This window comes from Maylandia zebra, linkage group LG11 (assembly GCF_041146795.1).
Source record: "Maylandia zebra isolate NMK-2024a linkage group LG11, Mzebra_GT3a, whole genome shotgun sequence".
NCBI lineage: Eukaryota > Metazoa > Chordata > Actinopteri > Cichliformes > Cichlidae > Maylandia > Maylandia zebra.
The window spans coordinates 15,017,891-15,042,937 of record NC_135177.1 but is presented as its reverse complement, the minus strand read 5'-3'; the positions used below and the strand labels follow the sequence as shown (position 1 = coordinate 15,042,937).

Genomic DNA, 25,047 nt, shown 5'->3' with positions numbered 1-25,047 from the left:
TGGAATTTTCCATTGTCACACAGCAGTACAATTACAGAGGAAGACTTAATTTATTACTTTTAATGGTGATGAGTGGACCAACCAAATAAACCTCCCAAAAAATAAGTACAATAAAAACAAGGCTAAGGCAATTTTATGATAAATGTTTTATTTGGGGGGGGGGGGGGGTTGGCCTTTAACTCTGATGTTTGTGTCTTATATTAGTGACAACAGTCCACTCTTTACATGTGTGATAGCCTTAAAAAAAAGAAAGGCATAACTTTACATTGTAGGTGCTAGGCTTAAGCCATGATATGTGGTTCTGGTCATCTATAGTAGTAAAAAGACATTTTACCAAAGCTAACATCCAAAAGTAAAGAGTAAGAGGAACAAGATCTTGAGTAGAGCCCAATCTGTTTTATGGTGGGCTAATACAGTGGTCCTTCGCTATAACGCGGTTCACCTTTTGCGGCCTCACTGTTTAGCGGATTTTTTTGTTGTTGTGCAATTTCTCATGTTAGCTGTTTATTGTCATATCTTTCTGCTTATCCAGTTTGGGGGGTGGGGAGCTGGCCCAGCTGCCATAGGGCAAGAGGTGGTATACGTGGGGTACACGGTGTCACAGGGCTAACACATTTATAATGGTGATAAATAGAAGTGGAAAAATTAAAGAAGAGCCAGGAGAAACACCATTCAGCCAGGTTATGAGTGTTGATGTTACATTGCTTGCCCACCAGAGGGCACTTTGCAACTTTGCTGTTAGCAACTGGGTTTGAAACAACAAGAACATAACAGGTCCAAGCACAGTCCGACACAGAGTAAATGAGTAATTAAAAAAAATAAATAAACCAAGGCAATATATTAGCAAAATGTTTTCAGGTTTCGTGTGTCTGAGAGAAGGAAAACAAATATAAAACAAATATCAGTCTTAAAGATCATATATTGGTCAGGCTCTAGTCTTAAGGTACTCTGGGACTTGTTTTGGTGGTCTCACAACTTATTCACCTGATTATACTCTCTTCAGGGTTTGTAATGACAGGGAGAGGGGGATCTGTTTGTGTGATTGTGTTTTATATAATCTAGAGAAATATGTCGCAGTTGGCAAGCTAAAAGTTCAGTAGGTTAGGACTGAGACGGGCAGGAAAGTATGAATAATTGTCAGGTGTTGTCGAAGCTGTCACAGGGTCAGGACGTGCTTCTGTCTCCAACATGAACCTCTTTTGAAAGCTCTACTTGACAAGAACTGTATTTTTAATAAGGCACCTGTGGCGAGTAGTGTCACACCGACAGCGAGGATGGCATTAAGATGTTAGTTTAGTTCTCTTAGTTGCCCACATCGCCCTTTTCATTTTTCCTTTGATGTGGTCGTGTTGTGACAAGTTTTTAACGAGGACCCCTTTAGTTTTGTATATAATGTGTGTCCTTCAGAGGCTGAAAATCCAAGTGTGCCTTGTGGCCAAAATGTCAGCTGTATTTTTACAGTTGCACTTAATTCAAACTGATTTATTTATTTTTAAATGTGAAGTCATTTACATGCAGATTCAGGCCCAGCATCCTCCTTGGTGGCAAGGACCTTCATTTTAATGACCATCCAAGCTTCTGTGACTGAGGGTTTTGTTTTGTTTTTTCTGTGTATTCCAATCTGTTTGCATTGCTAATTCTTTACACTATATGAAAAAGGAAAGGCTAAGAACTAAGGCAAGACAGCTAAGTCGGGGTGTGAAAGAAAATCTAGCAAAGGTTGAATGCTAAGGATTTTTAGTTGTGATTGCCATATCAAGTGTGCCGTACAACCACCAGCTGATGGATAAAAATGATGTATTTCCTGACTGCTAAACACTCGTTTCTGGAGTTTGCTGTATCTCATTGGATGAAATTGGATCAGAGATGGTGCTAGCCCCAGAAACTTCCTAGTGATTGCTTTGGTTGGTGGCAAATGATTACCTGTAGTTTGTTTTCAAATGTTATCCTGCAAATACAAACTACCAGCCAAGAAGTAGTAAAACTTAAAAAACAGCCATGCAAACTGGAAATGGAGAAGGTTCACCCTGCAGAGTAAAAGTTGTTTCAGCACTAGAGCCAAAATCTTTCACAAGGTGCAACTTTGAAGGCATTTGATGGATATCTCCAGTTCCATTTTTGGCATGCTTTTCAGTTTGTTATAATTTATTTATTAGAGTAGCTGAGTCCATAACCCATGAAGTCTATAACTTCACCTCAGGCTAAGATAGCAATATACTAGTGACTAAAGTAATCACAAGGAGGTTTTTGGGGAACACCTTTTTCCCTAGGGACAGGCGGTTGCCAGGGAAGTCACTGCCCAATCTCTAGGCCTGTGTGATTATGTTATTCACTTGATCTTACATTGTCACATGTCCAAAATGGCAGATAAGTTCAAGTCACACGGTTAGAGGTCACATATCTGCAAATCCTCAATAGAAATTTAAGCTTTATCAGTGCACAAAAATACATGTGGTGTTCCTTTTTTTGAATCACTGATTTACAAATCATTTGTTCACCAGCGAAGTGCAGAGTTGTAGACTCATTATTCAGTAAACAAGCAAACTGGCAAAAGGACTTGAGGAGCTGAGGTGGCAACAGTAACCTTGATGTTAGAGTTGTAACCAGAAACCTGAAGTTTGGGTTAGTCTGGGCTGGTAGCCAGGGACCTGGAAGCTAGGCTACACGTTGGCAACCAGAAGCTAAAGCTGTGGCATTAAGATGTCACTAAGGTTTGGGCCAAGAAAATGGGAGTAGAAATAAGCCAAGACAAAGGGGAGCTGAACAGAGAGAACTGACAAGACGGGAGTTTGGGAGGCAAGGGCTGAATCAGCCAAAGAAACTGCATAGATAAGAAAGCATGAATTTCAATAAGCAGAATACTAACAGAACAGTAAAAGTGGCCAGTTTACAGATGAGCACTGCAAAGGCAGAGACTGTGTTCTAGTTGCAAAGGAGTGGCAGGGCAGAGCATTTCAGAAGACCTGATTGTTCAAGTGGCTGCAGCTGGTCAGGCACTGTTCAGGCTACAGGGCACCTGTCTCCAATCCTGTAATCAAGCACCCACTAACACAGAGGCTGCACACGAAGCAAGAGAGGAGGCAGAGTCCCTGCTTGGCTATTCCTATTTCGATCAAACATGTGATTAACCATCTCATATCCTGGGAGCAGCTCTTCAATCATCCTACTTTGCTCACTGTTAAGCTACGTTCACACTGCAGGCGAAAGCGCATCAAATCAGATTTATTTATTTTTTTTGACCCTATGTGACCCATATCCGATCATGGTATGACAGTGTGAACGGCACAAATCCGATATTTTCAAATCCGATCTGAGTCACTTTCGTATGTGCTACTGAATCCGATACATATCCGATGTTTTAGAAAGCGACTGCTGTTTGAACGGTCATGTCGCATTAAATCCGTCTTTTACGTCACTGACACAAGACAGACACCAATTATCAGCGCCGGAGAAGCGCCCGAGAAGACATCGCGAACGCTTCCTGGCCATCCAGTGTAGATGTCAGTGAAACTGTTGGGAAGACAACGTGAACATTTTATTTGTACTGTATAATCTGCAGATTTTGATAGAAATCTGCAACTATTCTTTGAAGCACCGCTCCTCTAAAACAGCAATAAGGATCATTATTAGGTTATCTACATTATTATGTAAATAACAAAATAACTTAAAGCAAAAATTGGGAAACGTAAAGTCTGAAGTCTTTATATTAACAGCCATCAGTCAAACAATATTGTTTGCTCTGGGTCTAAACGGAGCGCGTTGTGTGTGACGTCTTCTTTTGCACATGCGGGCCGCTTTGAGCGTTCACACTAGAGCGCGTTTGCTGTCGCATTTGTAGTGTGAACAAAAAATCGGAATTGAGCATTAAGACTTGCAGTGTGAACGTAGCCTTAGTAGGAGTTGGCTGCATGACAAATATCTCGTTACCCACAGTCACTGGCATGACTTTTTTTTTTCTCTAGTAGTCATTTTTCTTTTTTTTTTTTTTTTTTTCTTTTTTTTTTTTTTTTTTTTTTTAAGAATTTCTGCTCATGATGAAAGGGGGAAAAAAACGTAATTAAATCTTGTCCAGTAGTAATTTAATCTCCTCTTATCAAGACTCATTTGTTTGCATAATAAAAGGCCAAAAAAAGGAGCACTTGTTGACTTTTAAGTGATTTGCATTAGTAAGTGCTTGCTCACCACACTCTACTGTCCCTCAGCTGTTGCGACTGCGTCACAGTTGCACTTTCCTCTGTTCTGATTTAATGGTGATCAGTGTGCCCACAGTTTTTGAATGTCTCTGATTCCCCATGTAGGCAAGCCCACTAAGAAGCAGGCAAGTTCAAGTTCAAAGTTTATTCGCCACATGCAGTGGCAGGTTGCCCTGCAGTGGAATGAACCTGACCTTACACATACAACACAGACATTACATGGGGATACAAGTCGGAGAACGGTTGCATTACAGGAAAAAAAACACTGAAATGTACACTACAGTGGGAAAGGTACAAGAGGAAAAAAAGAGACCTCTACTCATGCTGGGCTACAGGAGGACAGCATGAGAACAGGAAACAAAAAAAACTCCTCTGCACAGAAAAACACATAAATGTCCACAGTACAACATTATAGAGCATGTGACCAGCAACAGCACTGTTCATGCCTCTTCTGAGGGGGGATGTTAAGAGGATTTATAAAATCAGAAGGCACTTCACTGTACATGATGGTCAAAGGCTGTAAACATGCCAGTCATAGTGACATAACAAATTCTTTGGATGAGCCAGAAGTGTGAATACAGACAGTAATAATAATTCATCTTGCATGCTAGTGTAAGCTTAGACTTTGTGTGTTAAAAGTGGGTGGGTTGTTGCAGATGAATCAGTATTTCTGTCATTATGTAACAACTAATGCCATTTTACTTCGTACGTTTCCCGTATCACTTCCTGCTGTTTCAATGCTGTCAAAATGGTCAGCTTACGAAATAAAAGTCACACAACAAACATGTGTGCACAGCTGTTTGTTGATGCTCTGTGAGTTAACAGTTAACATGTCCCACCCACTGCAGAGCCAAAATGATCACGGTGGTTACAGATTGTTTATTTCACAGGCTAACTGGGTTCTGAACAGATGTAATTATGATGCAAAACATTTTAATTGAATGACAGATTGTGTGCGGCCATCCGTATCAAATCGGTCTCTGATGGAGAGTTTTTCGGCCATTTCCCAGGTGACATCAGCAGCTAGCGAGCGACTGTGCTAACAGCGATCATCCGGTTTGAATTTGCTGACTTAATTCGACAAAGTTGGCTGTATGTGGCCTATGAACTACAGTAATTTTGACATCTCTGCAGTAGCCAGATCTCCTAAAGGATTGAAGATGATATTGAACACAGGATTTGCATATCAGAGCATGATCAAAAATGACCTTTCCATGACCTAAAATTGGGTAAATACAAACTAAGATTAATAATAACACATGCTATATTACACTGTGCTATTATTTATTTAATAAGAGTTAAGCCAAAATGTACAATCAGTGGAAAAAACTAAGAAAAAAAAACTAAGTACACTTCATATTTCAATCAATAGCTTGTGAATCACCTTGACTTTGAGTAACCTGAAATTCTCACTTTCTGCGTGACGTTATTCGTTTCTCATATTGTCTTTTAGGTGTTTTTGGCCCAGTTTTCTGTAGAATGTTTCTTCAGTTCATTGAGTTTTGTGGACATTTGCTCATGCACAGCTCTCTAAATGTCCCCCGCAGCCTTCAAGTAGGTTGAGATCTGGACTTTAACTGACTCACTACAATTTCTTTATTTTAATCTTTCAGCAATTCTTTAGCTCATGGGGAAATTAGCGCAAGTCTGGAATATTTGCCCCTGATATTTGAATAATCTTTCTCATTGAAGAATGGCAGACTTAAAATTATTTGGAAATAGCCTTATAACCATCCTCAGACTGATGGGGAGCAACAACTGCTTCTCTAAGATCATCGCTGATTTCTTTCCTCCCTAGGATTGTGTTAACGCACATTGCAAACTGCCAAAACATCTGCTTTTACACAGCTGCTCACACTTGCTGCTGATCAATCAATGCATTTGATTAGTAGCACCTGGCTGCTACTTATACTCTTAATTCCTTTGGAAGCAGTAAGCATGTACTCAGTTTTTCACTCGCTGCTTCTGCGTTTTGGTTTAACTTCTCTTAATGAATATTAGCAAATAACATGAAAATAATTGAAACCATAATAATGTCATTTTGCATATGCATTCCAGACAAGTTTCTGCCAAAGATTCACAAGTGCATACATGCAATAAATCAATTAATCAATCAAAATAAGACAGATGATAAATAGATAAAATCCTGACAAAAAGCACCGGTCACACATTCAGTGTTGCAACAGCTTCCAGTGTGCACAGGATGTACCCACTTCTTTATGAAAGTTGAATGAAAGGGTCTCAGCTTAATTCTGTTCTCATAAAGCCCCAAAATACTAAATGGGTATAATTACCTCCCCCTCGCATTGTCTCTCTTTCTCATCACCCCTCTCTCACACAGTTGGCCTGTTTGTCTCTGCCTTTGCTTTGTTGCCATGGCACCTCAGCATCTCACCTCTTCAATCTGTTTTTGTGTTCTCATTAAAGGCTCCGTCACTTGAACCCAAAGAAACGGCAGTAGCAGAACCTGAACAACAAGATGAAGTCTTTGGTAAGAGGTCTTTGAATTAAAATTTACATGCATATTACATATTGGAAATACTCCCATCAGACAGACGAGGAGATGTATATGTTTTTCAGTTGTTGATGAGAAAATGAATGACAGTTTGTAGTGTGCATAATCAGCTCTGGAGCAATCTAAAGATTGAATAGAGGCCTTCCCAACCCATACACGTCCACTTATGAGAGTCAAAGCTGGCATCAGTCAATTTACAGAATATCCATCATATTTTTAGCCACGTCTGGCTGGTTTTTAAAAAGTTAGCAATGATTTATGAAGGACAGCCTTTCTTAAAAGTACTGTTCCAATCATTCCAAATTTTTTTGTTGATTCTTATAGTTTAGAAAAGTTTTGTCTTTGGGTCACATTCACGGTGATGTTTCGTGTGAAAGGATCAGGTATTACAAATAAGGCCTCTGTAATACTGCAGCTCAGCAGATGAGGGCAGTTGAGTTTGATCCACAGGAGTAGACCCATGTAGGTTGGTTATGATTTGATTTTAGGAGTCAGTGCTTTTGCAAATTAGAATGTATGGGATTATTTTTGCAACCAGAGGCAATTGCAGTTGTGCGTGCAAATATGCAGACTATGTCTTTTTTTTTTTTTTTTTTTTTAAAAGCAGACTAAATCTCTCTGGTGGAGTTTGCACTGTAAGGCACTCTGCTTAAAGAAAAGAAATCAAATTTCTAACACAACAAAATCAACATAGTCCCTTTTTTCATCTTCTTCTTCTTTTTGTCCCTACTGTCAGTGAAACAACTTGAGTTTGTGACACATCCTGTTGGCTCTTGTTTACTATGTAAAGATGCACCCTGCCAGGGTGAAGGAAATTGTTTACATTTATTTTTTTGTTTGTTTGTTTAAGACTTCACATACAATATGTGCTCTTCCTAAACATCCAAAGCCATCGGCCGCTGAATTGCAGTGATTTAAGGTCTCTTTAGCCACCTGCTGAAGTTTGTATTTTTGCCTAGAAGCAGCTAAAATACCCAAGAGACAGAGCGGAAAATATGTGCAGCATATTTACTTTCCTCTCCTGAATTTTGGGACGTTTTCTGGGTGAGGCTTGGTGAATACTAGGGTTGCCAACCGTCCCTTAAAAAACGGAATCGTCCCGTATTTAGAAACAAAAGTACACGTCCCGTATTGAGCTAATAAGGGACGCACTTTGTCCCGTAATACAGTGAGAATCAAAAGTAGTCTATAACTTTTAATGGAATTAACGCTTTGTTGGAAAACATAATTCCCAGCCCCTCTCCTGCTTTGTGACCAATGAGCTGACAGCACACTTATGAAAATTCGAGTATGACAATTCATATTACCGCTTATCTCATTGGTCGAGGAAAGGTCGCTTACGGAGAAAATACAGGAAGACAACAGATGACCACAACAAGAAGCATGGCCAACAGGGAAACAAACGCCGACACTGCGGTGCAAGTCTCGGACGTCAGTACACCTAAAGCTGGACATACACTGGGCGATTTTCAAACTGCACGATTGACTCGCAGGGGTTATAAGTTTGTAGGTCACGATGCAGGGTCTCACACTATACCGCCCGATGCTCTGATACGACCTGAGTGCTCACACTGTGCCTCCATAAAATGAAGGTTATAACAGAAAATCTGTCGCTCGCTCTCCCTCTCTCTTTCACTCACACAGACACGCACACCACCATCAACTTTGCTAAATTTCTAATGAAAAACATTAATCAGGCAGCTGTGATTGAGCAGCAGAGTAAATCCAACTATTTTCACGGTTGTTGTGGTCGTGATAATTTTGTGATGCCACATCGAAAAGGCTCGGATGAGCTTTCCAAAGTTCTACAAGTTGTGCCTCCATCGCCTGTGTCCAGATCACACGCTGCACAGCCGTGCTGCACCGTCTTTTTCACCGGCGGTTACGTGTTTGTGCGTGAGCAGTGTGAGCAGCTGCGGTGACACCCTCACGAGCGATTGATGATCGGGAGCTGCTCGAGGTGTTAATCGCTTCTTGTTACCCCACGTATACTACACGATGCACGATGAAGGCCAAAATTGGGCCGATCACCAAATCGGTCGCATGACTCAAAAATCGGCTCAAAATGGGCCAAAAATCGCACAGTGTAAGCCCAGCATTAGAGCAGCAATGTTTGTTCCCCTCAGAGAAAGAAAAATAGGCTGTAAAAGTACAGGGAGGAATGGGAAAAGGAAAACACCTGGCTGGAAAAGTGCACGATAACACCTTTAAAGCGCACTGCACTGTGTGCCGGCGCACTTTTTCCATAGGCATGCTTCTAATGGTGGGCACATGAAGAACATGAGGGGCGTGAAAGCTCGGGGAACCCTTAACCAATTTCTTGTCCACCAGGCCACGGCAGAAGCAGATATGGTATGTAAACATTGGTTTGTTTTTTTTTAAACCCTCTGGTTAAGGTTAATATGGGCATGTGCAGTGAATATCAGCGCTATGTGGCCAGAAGTGTGATAATATAATTTATTTTGTGTAATAAACAACTGCAAGGATAGATGATTACAACAAATAGATGACTAATACATAAAAGTAATACATAGATGAATAATGATGATGAGTTATGATGCGTAATCATGGGAACAAGTGGGTTTACAAACAGGAGCAGCTGATTAGCATTAGAAAAGCTGAAATAATAGCTCAACTGAAGCCAATTGTACTAAATGCACTATATGTGCACTGTTACAAGAATGATTTTGTTCTATTGTTTTCTATTAATTTATATAATTTTAAGTTAAGCAGGACAGAGTTCTTTTAAAGAAAGATTTACTTATATTCTCAAAAGTTAAGCATGACAGGCTTCTGTTTAAGAAAGAGACCTGTTTTACTGTGTTAATGTTGTCATTTTGAGCTAAAAATAAATGGCTAAATGATCATTTGTTTCCCATATGGTCATATCACAAAGAATATGCATCTGCTTAAATCAAATTCAAGTCAAATGGTTAAAAAATAATTTCACACACAAAAAAAAGAGCTACCACACTTTGCCCGGCCCTGGCCACGAGGTGTCCCTTATTTATTTTTCAGGGAGTTGGCAACCCTAGTGAATACCAAGCCAGGAATGATTGGCTCACATGTAGGGCTGCACGATTAATTGTTAGAAAATCGCGATCTCGATTCATACTTATGTGCGATCTCATTTCCAAATGACAACGATTTAAAAAAAAAAGAAGAAAAAAAAGAAAAAAAGTCGACGATTGTACCGCACTTTGATCCGGGACGTAATCTGCATGAAAACAAGCGCTCACTCTTCCTGCTCAACAAATGACAAGGGCGGAGCCTTATACCACGTGATACAGAAGCTGTGCCGTGTGATGCTAAAATTAGCAGGGAAAAAACAACGGAGAGCACGTCAGGGATGATGAGAAAGTGACAGGAGAAAACCCGTCCCGGTCAACCACCCAAACATCAATAACGGGAACCTTATACAGCGCTTCCCTATACCCGTCGAACTTCCGCAGGCACAAAGAAATTACGGAGGATATCACTTATCACCTGACTAAAGATATGGCTCCCATCAACACTGTGCAAAACGAGGGATTTAGGAAAATGATCAACACCCTAGACAAACGCTACACAGTGCCGTCCCGCAACTATTTTTTTATTGTTGCACTACCTGCTCTATACACGCAGTGTCGAGCAACGGTGGAGACGGAATTTCAAGCAGTACAACATTTTGCGGCAACAACAAAACGTGAGACATTTGTTGTTTTTATGTTTATTTATTGTTTTTATGTTCAGTCTCAACTGTTACGAAGTTGATGTGCAGTTAATAAGTGCAATAAATATTTATACTGGAAAAGAAAATCGTGAGAGAATCGTGATCTCAATTCTAAGCCAAAAAAATCGTGATTCTCATTTTATGCAAAATCGTGCAGCCCTACTCACATGTATGAACTAAAGTGTCTAAAGCACAAAAGAAAATCGCAAAAGCTACTTTTTGTTTTTGCTTTAGCCACTTTTGACTGACTAATTTTCATTGAGAGCAGTGTTGTAAATGGCTCAGTCACTGCTTGTAACCAAAATAATTACTCAAAACAAAGATTTCAATATCTATTTTAAGGTTAAAACACTGAAATAATATTTAACTTTAACTCTTATTTCTTTGTAGTTCTTTAGTTTTTCATAGTTAAAAGAAAATATTTTTTATAATATTATAAATAATATAATAATTAAGTTAAACTGTTTCTGGTCTAAAACTTGAATATTAGCAGCTAAGCTAGCTTTAGAGTTGCCAGAAGGCATCAACCAGTAGAACATTATAGTCTCTATTTATTTACGTTTCATGAAATTTTTTATAACATGCAAATGCGTTTGCCAAATCACCTCAGTCCATATTCAGAATAACCTTATTCAGAAGCTTATTATTGTTATTGGCAGGTTTAGCTTTCTAAGCTAACGCTACTTATCATTTATTGGCAGCGTTAGCTTAGAAAAGTAAAAATGTTTGTACAGTTTATCACATGGATATTTATGCAGTTGTGACAAATATCCCTTTTGACTTTTAGCTATGGAAATGTAACTTGATGGTCTTTCAAAAAACGTGTGATGATATTAGCAACTAGCTGGCTAAATGTGTCATCAATACTTTTCCAAGCTTCATTTGTATCATTTTTACATAAAGTGTTGAGCCCCAACTGTTACGAGCACTTTGGTTCAGTTACCATATCACTACTAATACTAATTATCATCAATTATAATTATTAATCCAATGCTGGGCACTCGATAAAACAGGCCTGTTAACATTCCAGCTCTTGAAAGCAGCAAACACTTTGAGCAGCTCTGGCTGTATATGGCTCACATTTGACCACATCTTTTCAAAAGTGTTTCAGTCACTACTAGCAACAAACTATTTGCCATAACTCAATATTTATGTTTGTTTTATAGAGAAATAAACCTCCCCTTACACTGGTCACATGAAGAACTCGTACAAACATGTAATGTGTGTTAAATTTGTGTTGAGCAATAATTTTGCCATAGGGGGTGAAGTTTGAGACTGATTGTTGGGTATATGACTTTTACATTTATGTCTTTAAATGACCCACCACTCAAACCCGGGGGATGCTCTGAAGAAGGAGGAATTGGTCCAGTCTGGCTTCTGCACTTCTCCAACCTTCACACATTAACGTTGGGGGAACATGCAGTGCTTTAGGCTGCTTTGTGTTTTGGTAACAGCTGTTCATAAACTGAGAGACTAGACTACACACAAAAACAATTAATGTAGTATTCAGTGACTATCCAAGAAATACAAAGTCATTGAAGCGTGAAATCACTGGAAAAGATATTGGAGTGCAGACGGCACTAACCGACTCATTTTCTAAGAAAGGTCAGTATTGATTTCCTATAATGCAAAACAAATTTATCAGTCCAGCTGCAGTGTGTTTGTATGCATGCATGTGAATGAAGGCACAATTAAATTTTTCTTTCCATAATGATGTTATGTCATGGAAGCTTGTTTGAGTGTGTAATCACGCCTGTGTGCGCAGCACCAGAGAACCACCACTCTTGCTTGTTCTCACTGATTATCGGCAGGAAAGGTATACCACGCAGAAGCTTCATCAGATTGGATCCACTCGATATGCTCCTCCTCCTACAACCTCAGTAATTCATGTCCCTCCTGTTAAACACTCGTCATTGATCGGAGTGGAACAGACTTAAAGGGTCCGCTATTGACATAAGTGTTTTTAAGAGGCCACGTAGCAGTTCTGGCAGCTCATAGGTATACACAACTTAGGATACAGGTTAAAGTAGCCATCTCTTTGTAAGGCAACCTAAAACATAAATGACTCGACTGCATACCACACTCATTACTGAAAAGGGAAGAAAAATAATTAGTTTGGTATTTAGATTGATTAAGACTTTGCCCTTTCCATGTCAGCTAAGTTTTTGCTCAGCTTTTCCTGCAAACAGACTGGTTTAATGAGGTTTTTCATTGAAAGGACACCACCTCTGAGCACCTCAATATTATTAATGTGTCGATTCTGCTTCAACTCTTAATGTTTAACTGGATCTTTGCTCAGTCTGCGCTGGCCTCGGGTAGTGTGTAAAAATCATGTTTTCTTATCAGTTTCTAACTCATTGCTGCTCTGGCTTGTCCACCAAGGGTGAAATAATTTAGTACCATTAGGTGATTCTAAAGTGCTGGGCAAAGGAGGAAAATGAGGGATTTCCATCATATTGGCCCAATGTGAGTGGTTTATGACCAGCAGGTTAGCAGTCTCTATTGGAGCGTGTTGTAGGGTGTAGTGGTCATCAGCAGGTATCATGACTCATGTCTCCATACTGCACTTCCTGTTTGCAGTGCTTTTCTTTTTCTTTTTCACTGAAGGGCAAACACCACCATTGGCTGTATGGCTCTTAAAAGCCCATTATGACTCCATTACCTGCCCTAGCTTGCAGCAGGCCCACAGCAGAGCAAAACGGGCCCCCTTTAGCTGTCAGGGTGAGGGGAGGAGAAACGAACAGCAGCTGTGGATAGAAACCAGGAGAGGAAGTGTAGTGTCAGGTGGGGAAAGGCTTAGCAATTGTGGCCTGGTCAAAAATCTTGGGGCAAGATGGCTTTAGGTTGTCATTTTTTTCTAAATTGTAGGTGGTCTGTAATGGAGAAACTCGGGAGATCAGAGTCTTGGCCAAGAACACTTTATCACACTAAGGGGCCTGAGTTTGACGTACCAACTCTAAGATTAGAGCCTGCAGTCTAACAGAGCCACAGCTGCCCAAGGTTGATTCAAAAATGTTGTTCTTAAACAAATGCCTGCAAACCTCAGTGAACTGAAGCAACATTGTCAAGAGAAGCAAACCGAAATTCATCCATAATGATATGAGAGACTAATAAAGTCATTCAGAAAATTCTGACTTCATATTATTGCTGCTAAAAGAGGTTCTGTACGCTATTGAATTGTTACCTGTACCCAGGACCTGACAACAGCCAAACGTTCCTACTAAGTTGTGGGGTCACTTGGTGGGGACTTCTATGATTAAAAAAGAAAGGGACCTTCCACTTATCAAATACGTTTAGTGCAGGTGTGGGGAACTCCAGGCCTCAAGGGCCATTGTCCTGCAGGTTTTAGATATCACCCTGGGTCATCACACCTCAATCAAATGATTAGTTCCTTACCAGGCCTCTTGAGAACTACAAGACATATTGAGGAGGTAATTTAGTCTTTAAATCAGCTGTTTTTGTATCAAGGACACATTTGTAACCTGCAGGACAGCGGCCCTTGAGGCCTGGAGTTCCCCACCCTTTAGTGGAAGTGGCCACCCCATTTGTTGGTTTACTGCTAAAGGGACTGCTAATTGCTTGTTTGCTCACAGAAAAGTGAGTACTGCAGGCACCAGTCATGGGCCAAGGTTGCCTGGATAGATTGTTTGTACTCTCTAAAGGCTCAGTACTGGGTTGTTACTCCATTATTTTGGGCAATGAACATGTAACTGTCCACCCAGGCTTATTGTTGAGAACTAGTCTCAACACTTAGCTTGGTTGGACCGTATCAGTGTATGAGAGTGTATCAAAGCTGTGTTTTTCCTACAGAGCATTTGGCTTGAAAAAATTCTTTTCTTTGTAAATGCTTGGTTCCTTAGCAGCCTCTTTCTGCACTCACACTTTAAGACGGCTTTATTGTGATGAATCTGTTTAGATAACCTTAGCTGGATAATGTAAGGGGCTCTGTTATCATGCAAAATTACATGATGACAGGCAGCCTGAGGGAGCCGGAGGATCTCTTGTCTTCCCCCCCTCATATTGAAATGTGTGGGGAACAATCCTGCCTTCTGTTGGGAGGAACCAATTCTGGAGCTACTGTGAAAACGCTCTGTAGCAGTGCTCCTGGGAAATTGTCTCTAGCTACAATAGTGCTTCATAAATAAGCAAATGAAGATGAAAGATCTGACTGGAATGGAAATATCCCTGCACAAAGCAGCAGATATAGTTTTTATTCTGTTGGTGTCCCATTAAATATATTTAGTGCATATAGTCATTTTGTGGTGATTTTAATTAAGAGCAGGAATCAATATCAACCAAATATTGTTCCATTAAATACTTTAAGTATACTAAATATTTAGGAAATGCCTTTCTCACTTTAATAATCTAATTTGTTTCCCTTTGTCCACTTAATATTGTCTTAAAAAGATCCCATTTAGCCAATACTGCTGTAATATATGTGGCTTGCTTTTGTCGAACTGTGAAGAATGCTCAATATGAGTTTACACAATCTGCTATAATTGAACCATTTGAACTGTTACAGTCTCTCTATACACAGCCAATCTGTCATTAATCATAAACTAAAAGCAGAGAGCTGTTTGAATAAAGAACTATTGGGAATAAATAATACGCTGCTGAAATACTGGGCTGTTTTTTACAGCAGGGGAAATGCACGCATTAGCTCTTCACCTCCACATGTCATTCAGTAGAACCACAAAGGCTTTAAGAACATTATCCAAATCATTAGCCAGATTACACTATTTTCAGTTTATTTCTTGCCTAAAAGGAATCTACTATGTGAGAGACTGTACTGTACCAAAAAGGTTTCGGTCATGTGCACAGGGGGCTTTTGCAGCATGAAATCAATATAAACCAAATGAGTGCACTCTGAGTTCTCATTCAGCTTGGTTATTATTTTTAACTTTAGCAGCAGGACCAAAACTCTTAAGAAGAAAAGGGCTTGATGTCAATGAAGTCGTACGCCGGTTTGAATTCTGCTTTTTCATCTGCCTTGGTCACGTAACTTTTGCTTCCATTTATGTGACGACGTCTTGTTTTTTTGAACTTTGACAAATTTGAAAGTGAGCGTCTTATAGATCTGACATTCTCTCTTTTCACCTCCTTTGATGTCACGTCCCTCATCTCCTCCTCGTCCTCTTCTGTTCTCCTCTAAAAAAAATAAAGAAAGGAGGAAAAAAAGAATGCAATTTGTTAGTTTTGTTAGCATATGCTAAGTCACATATTTTCGGATGCCATGTATACATATTATGGGGAATTTAATTTATCTATATACAAGATAATTTGTCAAGTTGTGACTTGGAAATACTTCTAATGGGGCCTTGTTCCGATAACATTAAAGAACCACTGAGCTAAACTAGCCAGCTAACTACAGAGCAGAGACAGTGACTAAAAGTTGAACATAGATACTTTGATGTCACCCACTTGTTTCTGAAGCTTCGAGATAAGTGTTTTATAGCATACCTATCTTTGTTTTGAAGCTGTATATGATGAGAAAGGGGCAGGTCAGGGCATGTTGTTAGCCAGTGAACATAGTGTACTACAAATGCTTATGTTCTCTGAAACATTGCATGACCAGTATTTTGAAAGGACACGTCCTTCAATGTGCATATTAAGGAATTATGTAGCACTTCCACTGCATCTGCACAATATCTCTAAAATTACAAACAAAGAGTCTCAGAGTGACGCTGAAGAACTAGTTCATTTGTTTTTTACTTCTAGGCTGAACTTTTATGATTCGTTATTATCAGGCTGTCCTAAAAACTCTTTGAAACTCCTTCAGTTGATCGAAAATACTGCAGTGAGTAGATGCGGACTAGATAGAGATCTTTTTTAAAAAGTGGTTTGTTACTGATGCATTCTGTAGCAAGCTAGCTTGCTAAAGTAAAAGAAAATGTTAGTCACAGACTGCGTCAGTAACCATGAAAAGTATTGCGTAGACATACCAATAGCCATTTTTAGCGCTGTTCTGTAATTTTGTTAAAATTGGACGTGTTCTGGGAAATTTGGTCTGTTAGGGCGAGGCTGCTTCAGACTCCATTGATCTACTTCGAGCCTGCTGAGGTTAATGAGAGCACTGGCTGATCGGAGCAGGCGGAGTGGCTGAGACTGATTCACCTCTCTGTTTGCTCATTACTAACTGTGTAGAGAAGCTCCTGAAAATACAGATCGAGCCGTAATTAAAACAGAATCGGAGGATGCTCGCTGGAAATTGGATTTCCCCCTCATGAAGTCGGGTGCATATTTAATATCTGATTTCGTCTCTGGGTGGAGTTAATGCGGCGTTGTGTGTGTGTGTGTGATGTACACAGCTGGCTTTTCATTTACTGACGTGCCCTTCAGCTGACCCACAAAGCTCCCTGTGCTTTCTTCAGTTATCACTATATATCTTCTTTAATCGGCTGGCTTCGCTGTTTGCTGGAAACAAATTTATTTAATAATTTATTTATCTGAGAATGAGAGAGGAGAATAAATGAACCGAGACACCTCCTATAGTTACAAATCGCATCAACGTTGAGCGACTTCTCTTTAACAAATTGTGCAGCATGTTACAACTTCCGTAAATAAAAATTAATGTTTCAGCTCGTTGCTTTGAAGTTACTGGAAAAAATACTTCACATTTGGCCTGCTAGAGATTCTTAGCTTTCCGTGAGTGTATCAGCTTATGCAATAGACATTAACAATGAAAACTGGTATAAAACATTAAAATTCATGTACGTAGGGCTCTCTATTCATGACTTTTCTCATCAATATTACATCAACAACTTGCAGTGCGAGTATTGTGTGTCACTCTGCCAGATGCCACGCTTCTCTTTGACCTCATAGTGACATCATCACTATGGGTAAGTGAATATCTTAATGTGCCTGTACTGATCCCTGTGATAATGGAGGCTATAGTCAAACTTGAGGTGAGTGTGAGCAACTCAAATTTAACCTAATTTTTGCATGTTGGATTTGGTCTTCTGTGATGCGCACACATGGCATGTTGTCACTGAGATTGTGTAAGCACTGCTGACTGTGCATACAGCGCAGTATTGACAATATGTTTGGTGCTGTGGATTTGCCAGTCGCACATGTATAAAAGTGCAGTGGCTCAGTCATTTGTCTCCGTGGCGGTGGCTGACTCTAGCTGGTACGGGCCCTGGCACCGCCGATGTGAAGCACCTCCTCTCCCCTCCCTCCACCCTCAAAAGCTCTGATTGTTAAAGGGCAGCATCACTGGACTAGTGTTCTTTGGTTTGACACCATTGTTCAGTCTCCTTTTCTGTCCTCCTTCACCTTGCATTTCCTTTTTCTGACCCACTTTTGTAGTTCCCCCTTTTCTTTTCTTCTCCAGTTGATGAATTAATTACTCGGAAATTTAAAAGCCGCGCTGTTGCTGCTCTAAATGTGCCTGTGTTTATGCAGCCGTATTCATGACCTTCTGCATGCAGCCTCTGAACCAGCTCCCTGTGTATTCTTCATCTTTGTGCGTGAAGAAATTGTGCCTCATTGTGGCCATGAGTTCAGGAGACCACGTCATCTTGTCTCGGTCATCTGGCAGGACAATTACTGAATTTGTGTGTGTGTGTGTGTGTGTGTGTGTGTGTGGTTCTGAGGCTACAAGAGTCCAAAGGGAGGGGATAGATGGGTAACAAAACAGTACAAAGGTACTACTCTTGCTACTGTGTCCCAAATGTCAGACAAGATTATCTAGAGTCTTTACTCTTGGAGAACAGACATGCAGGTTCTGTATGGTAATCCCGATTGAGAGGGGTGTTTCAAGTGTTTTTCTGTAGTGGTCATGATGGGTTTGTATTAAAAAAACAAAACAAATGCATTTTAATCTAAGGTGGGTTCATCACATTAAATGCACAGCTGATCAAGTGGTCCTTAAGTGCCACTAGAGACACATTTGAATTCATAGTTCACTGCCTGCAATATGTGGTTGTGTGCAGCTCTAATCACTGCCAAATGTTGTTTGTGTAGTGCTTTTTTTATGATCTGCTTTTTTATTGCTTCTCTAAGCTGTTTGCTGAACCTCCTCCATGCAAGACACAAGCACTGTAACTTCCAGAAGTAAATCAAATGCTCTATTCTAATACAGTAGATAATCACACTTTAGATTGGTTTACAGCTCTAGGATTTTTTTTTTCTTATCCTAAATCACCCCCACACACTCCCTGGATACTTTATTATGCACACCTTGGTATTACGCAGTTGGGCCCACTTCTGCCTTATTTATCAGAGATTTTGGTCGATATTGACATGTTGGTGTGGCACAGTGGAGTGGAGTTGCAAAGGCGCTGTGCTGAATTGAAATCTGGTGACTGTGAAGACTATTTGAGTACATTGCCATGTTCAAGAAACCAGTTTGAGATGACTTGAGCTTTATGACATGATGTTTTATACTGCTGGAAGAAACCACCCGAACATTGGTCAGTGTTCTTACAGTGTAACTTTCTCTGTAAACCCTGGAGATGGTTGTGGAAATTGGATGCAAAGTGTGATATTTCAGATTTGTAGTCTATGATCTAAACCAGGGGTGGGGAACTCCAGGCCTCAAGGGTTTTATAGGCGTCCTTGATCCAACACAGCTGATTTAAATGGCTAAATTACCTCCTCAACATGTCTTGAAGTTCTCCAGAGGCTTGGTAATGAACTAGTCAGTTGACCAAGGGTGCTATCTAAAACCTGCAGGACACCGGCCCTTGAGGCCTGGAGTTCCCCACCCCTGATCTAAACTGTGTTGGGAACAGTCTGCTTTATTTTAATGTAAGAAACTGCAGTTATTTCACTGTAAGATGTCTTTTTCTCATACAGACTGTCTGAACTACCTGAACTAGAAAAAGCCTTTTGGGGGTAAACCAGGACTTTCTTTTAGATCTAGTTTAAGAAATCCTTACAGCAGGTCTATCTGTCTATCTTCCTATCTATCTAAAGAAAATAGTTCTGCTGTGAGAGAAAGGAGAAAACTGATATCATATTATCAGCACTGGTGATGGCTATATAGGATTCATAACCTTCTGTTCCATTTAGTCTACTGTGGTTATTTTTAGCAACAGATTCTTATAAAAAATACTGAAAATGCTTTCAGGTGCATAAAAACTAGCACTGGTGCTCTTCCACACATAGAGTTCATCTTCATTATGGTGACATTTGGATTTTGAGGTCTTGGGCGCTCGGCAGAGCAGAGTGTTTCAGAGTATGTCGGTCCTGTTTGTTTGAGGTTTGTCTCAGGTTTGTTTTTGGAGTGTAATGTCTCATCTCAAGCCTCAAGCATCCAGCTGGCTTATGAGTCCGGGACATTAGTCATGCTCACTCCCTTGCTGAAATGTGTGTATCTATAAATGTGTTTTGGCCTCTCCATGGGTGAGGAAATGTCCCTGAGCACTATGCTGATGGCATCAACCCATGTTGAGCTGCTCTGTGTGCTGGCTCTCTGTCATACTAGAGACAGCCATTCATAGTGGCTGCCAGGGAAAACCTCATCCTCCACAAACACGTCTGGCATGGCAGATATAGTTCTTTATCAAAACACCAGGCTTCACATGAGTTTACTGCGATTTGAATTTTTAAATGCTACAGCTAAGTGCACACTCAATACACTTTAATTTGGCATGGTTGTTGCCAGATTTATTTTGGTTTGTGAGCTGTATGTGACCAAACATTTAACATGATGTTCAACCTGAGATTATAAGATTTAGTGTTAAGTTTGGTGTTAAATGTGATGGTAACTTTGGATGGCAAAAATGGGCCTAAAGAAGCTAAGCGGCTCTTTTGAGTCTCTTTTAGGACGCAATCATAACTTTAAGCTATAATATAACTTAAACAGTTGAGATATACAGTATAAAAAGTAATAGTTTCACTACAGCTGAAATGAAGGGGAAGTATCTAGAGACAGCGAAAACATTTGTGGAACATGTTAACATTATAGAAAGGCTCGTTTTTAACATTTGCATGTATGACTTTTAGGGACTGCCTCCAGTAAGTGGTTGGTGGTTTAATTCCTGGATGTTTCAGTCTACATCCCAAAGTATCCTTGGGCAAAACACTGAAACCTGAGTTGCTCCCTATGTGTTCACTGGAGTGTGAGTGTCTGAGTGTTAGCTTTAAGACACTGGTGTAGGAAAAGTGATTGAATGTGTGTGAATGAGCCATGTAGTAAAAAGCACTTCTTGATCAAGTAGAGTAGAGAAGCGCTGTACAAAAATCAGTCCATTCACCATACAGTGCAGAATGTGTGGGTTTTTCATCAAAACAAAATCAGACAATTAATTATATGAGAAAATGTCATCCTAATGTCAAGAAAACAAAGAGAAAATTGTCCCTGTTTGTCAGAAACAAGTCATTGTGAGGAGCTGTTCAATTAAGTTTATTTGTATAGCACATTGAAAAACAGAGTTGACCAAAGTGCTTCACGATCGGTTAAAAACACGAGAAAAAAATAGACTCAATTAACAATTAAAAAAACATAAACCAGTCTGATGGTACTCATACTGAACTTGAATTAAAAGCCAAAGTGAGTTTTAAGACGCAATTTAAAAGACTGAATAGACTCTGAAGTATGAATCTCCTCTAGCAGATTATTCCAGAGTCTGGGTGCTGCTACTGCGAAAGCCTGATCTCCTCTATGCTGTTGGTAATGACAAAGCATTGAAGCACTTCAAGGTCAGCCTTACAGCTGCTTGAATAAAAGCAGCAGCTGTGACACTGCTATGTGCATAATGGTGCCTTGCATCATGCATAGCAAACAAAAATCCAACTGTGGTGGGTCCTCACTCTTTGGATTTTTCAGATTAAAACCAAACAGAAAGACTGTAAGCTATATCTCATGTTGATTTATAATCACTCGAGCTTAACAGCAATGTGCATTGTTTCCCCAGGATGAAGTTCTTTTCCATTTAAAATCACTGTTTCAAGTGAAGTTCGGAGGTCATGAACATGGCTTGGATAATCAGGGAATGGTTCTACTGCTTATCTCTGCTAGGGAAATCTCTGGAAGACTAACGCCCTGAATGCCAGCGGGGGTTACAGAGACAGAGGACGTCTTTTTTTCCCGCTCTTAGCTTGTGGGTGCTTCAGATCCACCATCAATGCAGCAGCAGATAGATTTTTGCCCCTGGGTAGGAGGGTTGGTCCGGGGCCACATAGCGATGGATGTTTTTTCAGAGGAATGCTTCCCGTGCCTCAGTCCCACCACAGTCCTTGTTCTTGTCCCAGATGCTTGGCTGCACATCCTCTTCACACTGAGGAAGAGGAGGAAAAATGAGGAGATTGAGGCCCACTCCCTGCATGCCTTCGTCCTTCTAGATGCTGAAATTTCGCCTCTTGCACGGTGCTGAATTTCTTCATTGAACAGATCAGACAGGCCAGTTGTCTTTACCTCACTACTGAATGTAGATCCTGCAGGAAGCAGAGGTGGTGATGGTAATTGTTCATGTCACAATAATCAGAGATTTCAAAGGTGGGAAGGGACACCTGTAACTTCACCAGCATTACCCGCACATCTAGGCACTTTTGTCACCTAAATTTTCATCGGGATATCTTGAAGCTGGTGTGGAGAAGTATTAAAGATGACATATCTAAAGATGAAAAGTTTATTTTGAATAAGACGAGCATCTCTTAATGCAAAGAAAATAGCAAAAACCTAGAGTGATATGTTTGAAAGAGCATGCACAGCAGTCTGACATTACTCACTGGTTCCTCTGCAGTGGTTTAAGGAGCCCTCGGCAGAAGCATTGATGGTAGGGCTTGAGGAGTTCTCATTATCTCCCGTCTTCAAACCATGAATAAATGCAGTATTTATGAAAAAAAGCCAACATGGTGAAGTGAACATGCTTTCAGCAGATGCTTGCTTCTCTCCACCCTGCTATACATCATACTGCTGGATAATTGGCCCTTAGTGTTGTTTACAACTTGTGCGTCTCATGTATGTCGTGTCGTCTCAGGTGTAGCCACGCAGCTGGATAAAAAGTTTTTAATATAGTCAAAGACTACATGGGGGAGAAACTATGACATGAATTGCTTGATTCTCTTCTCTTCAAAAATGAAAAGAAGCACTTTGTTGCTCCAACTTTTCTGTGACTTCAAATCAAACTAGTTGTCAGACTGAGCGGCACAGACAGTTGCAATCAATGGAATTGGCGAGGTGTTTGAAGGATATTTCTTAGGTGTTGATTGAGTCACCGACTCCCGGAAAATGCTATTAAAGGGTAGATTGAATCCTGGAAGAAACAAGTCATTCTGTATTTAGATGAAGAGCCTGGGATTCGCTAAAATGTCAGAGTTCACGCTGTCGCTCAGCCGTCAGTGACCTAGCAGCTGAAACTAGAGGCCTTCAAAGCATTTACCTACAGTTCAGCTTGTTTAGAAGTACTGTGCGTAATACTTCTTGACAGCAGCAAGGAATTATCAGTGAACATGTCGCAGAAAAGTTACCGAAAATCTGTGAGAACACACAGATATTTGACAAGCTAGCTAACAAGGACATCTTGTCTTCCCAGCTTCATTACCTGGGATTCTGAGCTTGTTCTATTACTTTAATTGCAGTTCCATGGGCCACTGTTGTGCAAGTAGTTATACAGCAGGATAGTGTCCTGTTTCTTCTCCCAATTAAATTTGACAACTTAATATGAATTTGGGGGATTTTAAATCAAAATCTTCTATCTAACGTCCATCTAATTTCACTCTCAGCATGTTTTGTTCGTTGAGCTAAAACCGTGTGTCCAAAGCAATCTGGTAATCTTTCAGAAAGACTCTTTCAGCAGTTTAATTTTTTATAGACAAATGATAATAGGGTGCAAAATAAGCAGTAGACAAAATGAAAGCAGCAGGTCACAATCACAATTGATGGCTTTTTGCCTCGGCTGTTGTTTGATCAAATAGAAGACTAAGGTAGATCAAAAACACAGATGGCAGTCTGCTCCACTGTACGCAGAATGGTAATGGACACAAAACAGCCTTATCTCATAAGAGATCCAATAGAACCACTTAAAGGTGACGATGATCGATCATTGAACGGTAACAATAACATTTTCACAGTTTAGGACTTAAACAAATGGGTTCACGTCACTTTGTCATCTTCTACCCTTCATCATTAGGCAGCTGATGATATGTCTGCATGTTAGGGAGGAGGGGGTGTGTTTGTCCACCAGAGTATGGTTTGTTGAGTGAGTCCAGATTGGCTTCAAATGCCAACATATTGGTTCAGTAATCTCTGAGTCATCAGCATTGATCAACAGCCCCGTCAGTCACCCACATGTGTGCTATCCAGCTGTCATAAGCACACACGGAGTTCACTAATTAAGCTCTTACTCACAAGCATGCAACCTTATTTCTGGTAATATAAGATGAACATGTAGTTAATACTATGCTGGCATGTTATTGCCTGCAGTTACTGCACGTCAGGATATTATTCAGTGTAATTTGTATTTTCTTGGTATTGCGTTAGGTGATGCCAGCACCACTGTGCTGAGGAAAAAAGCAGATGATGGAAATCTAAAAGGCCTCATGGGCAGACCACTAAAAAAAACAAACAAAAAAAAAAGTCTTATTAATTCTGCAGTTTGCTGTGCAATAACTGATACCACAAAACCTGTTGAGCATTTTAATATACTATCCCTGCTTTGTGTGATATATAACATTTTGTTCAAGAGGGAAATCCAAACAACAGAGGGTCTCATTCCCTCACTCGTCTGAAACTCCCGCTGTCGCCATATTTTTTTTCCTATCTGGTAGATTATAAACATGCATGCTCAGTATGTGTTTATATGCTAGGTAGAAAATTTTAGAGTTGGGATGCATTCGCTGGATGTTGGGGAAAGAAAACTCACAGTGAATTAGATGCAAACAGCTCAATATTTCCCTGGCAATTTATACTCGATGGTTACGCTAAAGCCATTTTAACCATCACACGTGGAAGAATTCGCAATACATCGAGTATATTCGATATATCTCCCACCACTACCATTAGGTTTAAAAATGGACAGGGAAAAAAAGAACAAAATGTGAAACTAAGTCAAAAAGCCAATGTATGGCATAAGTGGCTACATCCATCATATATAGCACTACTCCAGCACCCGGGGCTTGTTGTTGCTTATTGCTCATGCCTGTGAGGAAATTTCTTATGGTATCTGGCTCTAACTTTCAGGTCATTGCAATGCTGCAGAATTTGAAGGCCATCAAATGGATCCCTGATGGTATTCTTGTTGTAGATAAGAATCTAAAAACAATCTAAAAATCATTTTTTGTCGTAGTGCAGTATGTATTTGGTGCTTCAAGCAAATGAGATGACTAAGACTTTCCTTTGGAAATGCCACAGATCAATACAGCACCTCAAACACAGAGTTACACTGAGCCTTACTATTGGCTGCATATGTGAACAAACTGTAGTAACAGCACACAGGCTATTGGCCTCACACCAATTTGGTGGTGAAGAACTGGATCAGTGCTAGGACTACAACTTAAAGCAGCCTGTGTTTTTTTTTTTGTTTTGTTTTTTTTGTTTTTTCCTAAGGAAAAAATGAGAGTAATACAGTGAATAGGTTGTTGTGGCAATTTTGGCTTTAATATGAGCTGCATCGTATTTGACTAGACCTTTTTTGCACATTTTATTTATTCGTAAGTATTTCTGTAGCTAATATAAACTT

The 25,047-nt window shown here is 40.1% G+C and overlaps 1 protein-coding gene across 2 annotated transcripts in view; it reads left to right on the top strand.

Moving 5' to 3' along the window:
• The window catches only part of LOC101463692 (myelin basic protein), a 49,430-nt gene that overhangs the window by 22,384 nt on the left and 1,999 nt on the right, over window positions 1-25,047 (top strand). For both annotated transcript variants that reach the window (XM_076889832.1, XM_024804160.2), the window contains one exon: window positions 6,621-6,684. In XM_076889832.1, coding sequence (XP_076745947.1) covers window positions 6,621-6,684 — 64 coding nt within the window. The remainder of the gene's footprint in view (window positions 1-6,620; window positions 6,685-25,047) is intronic.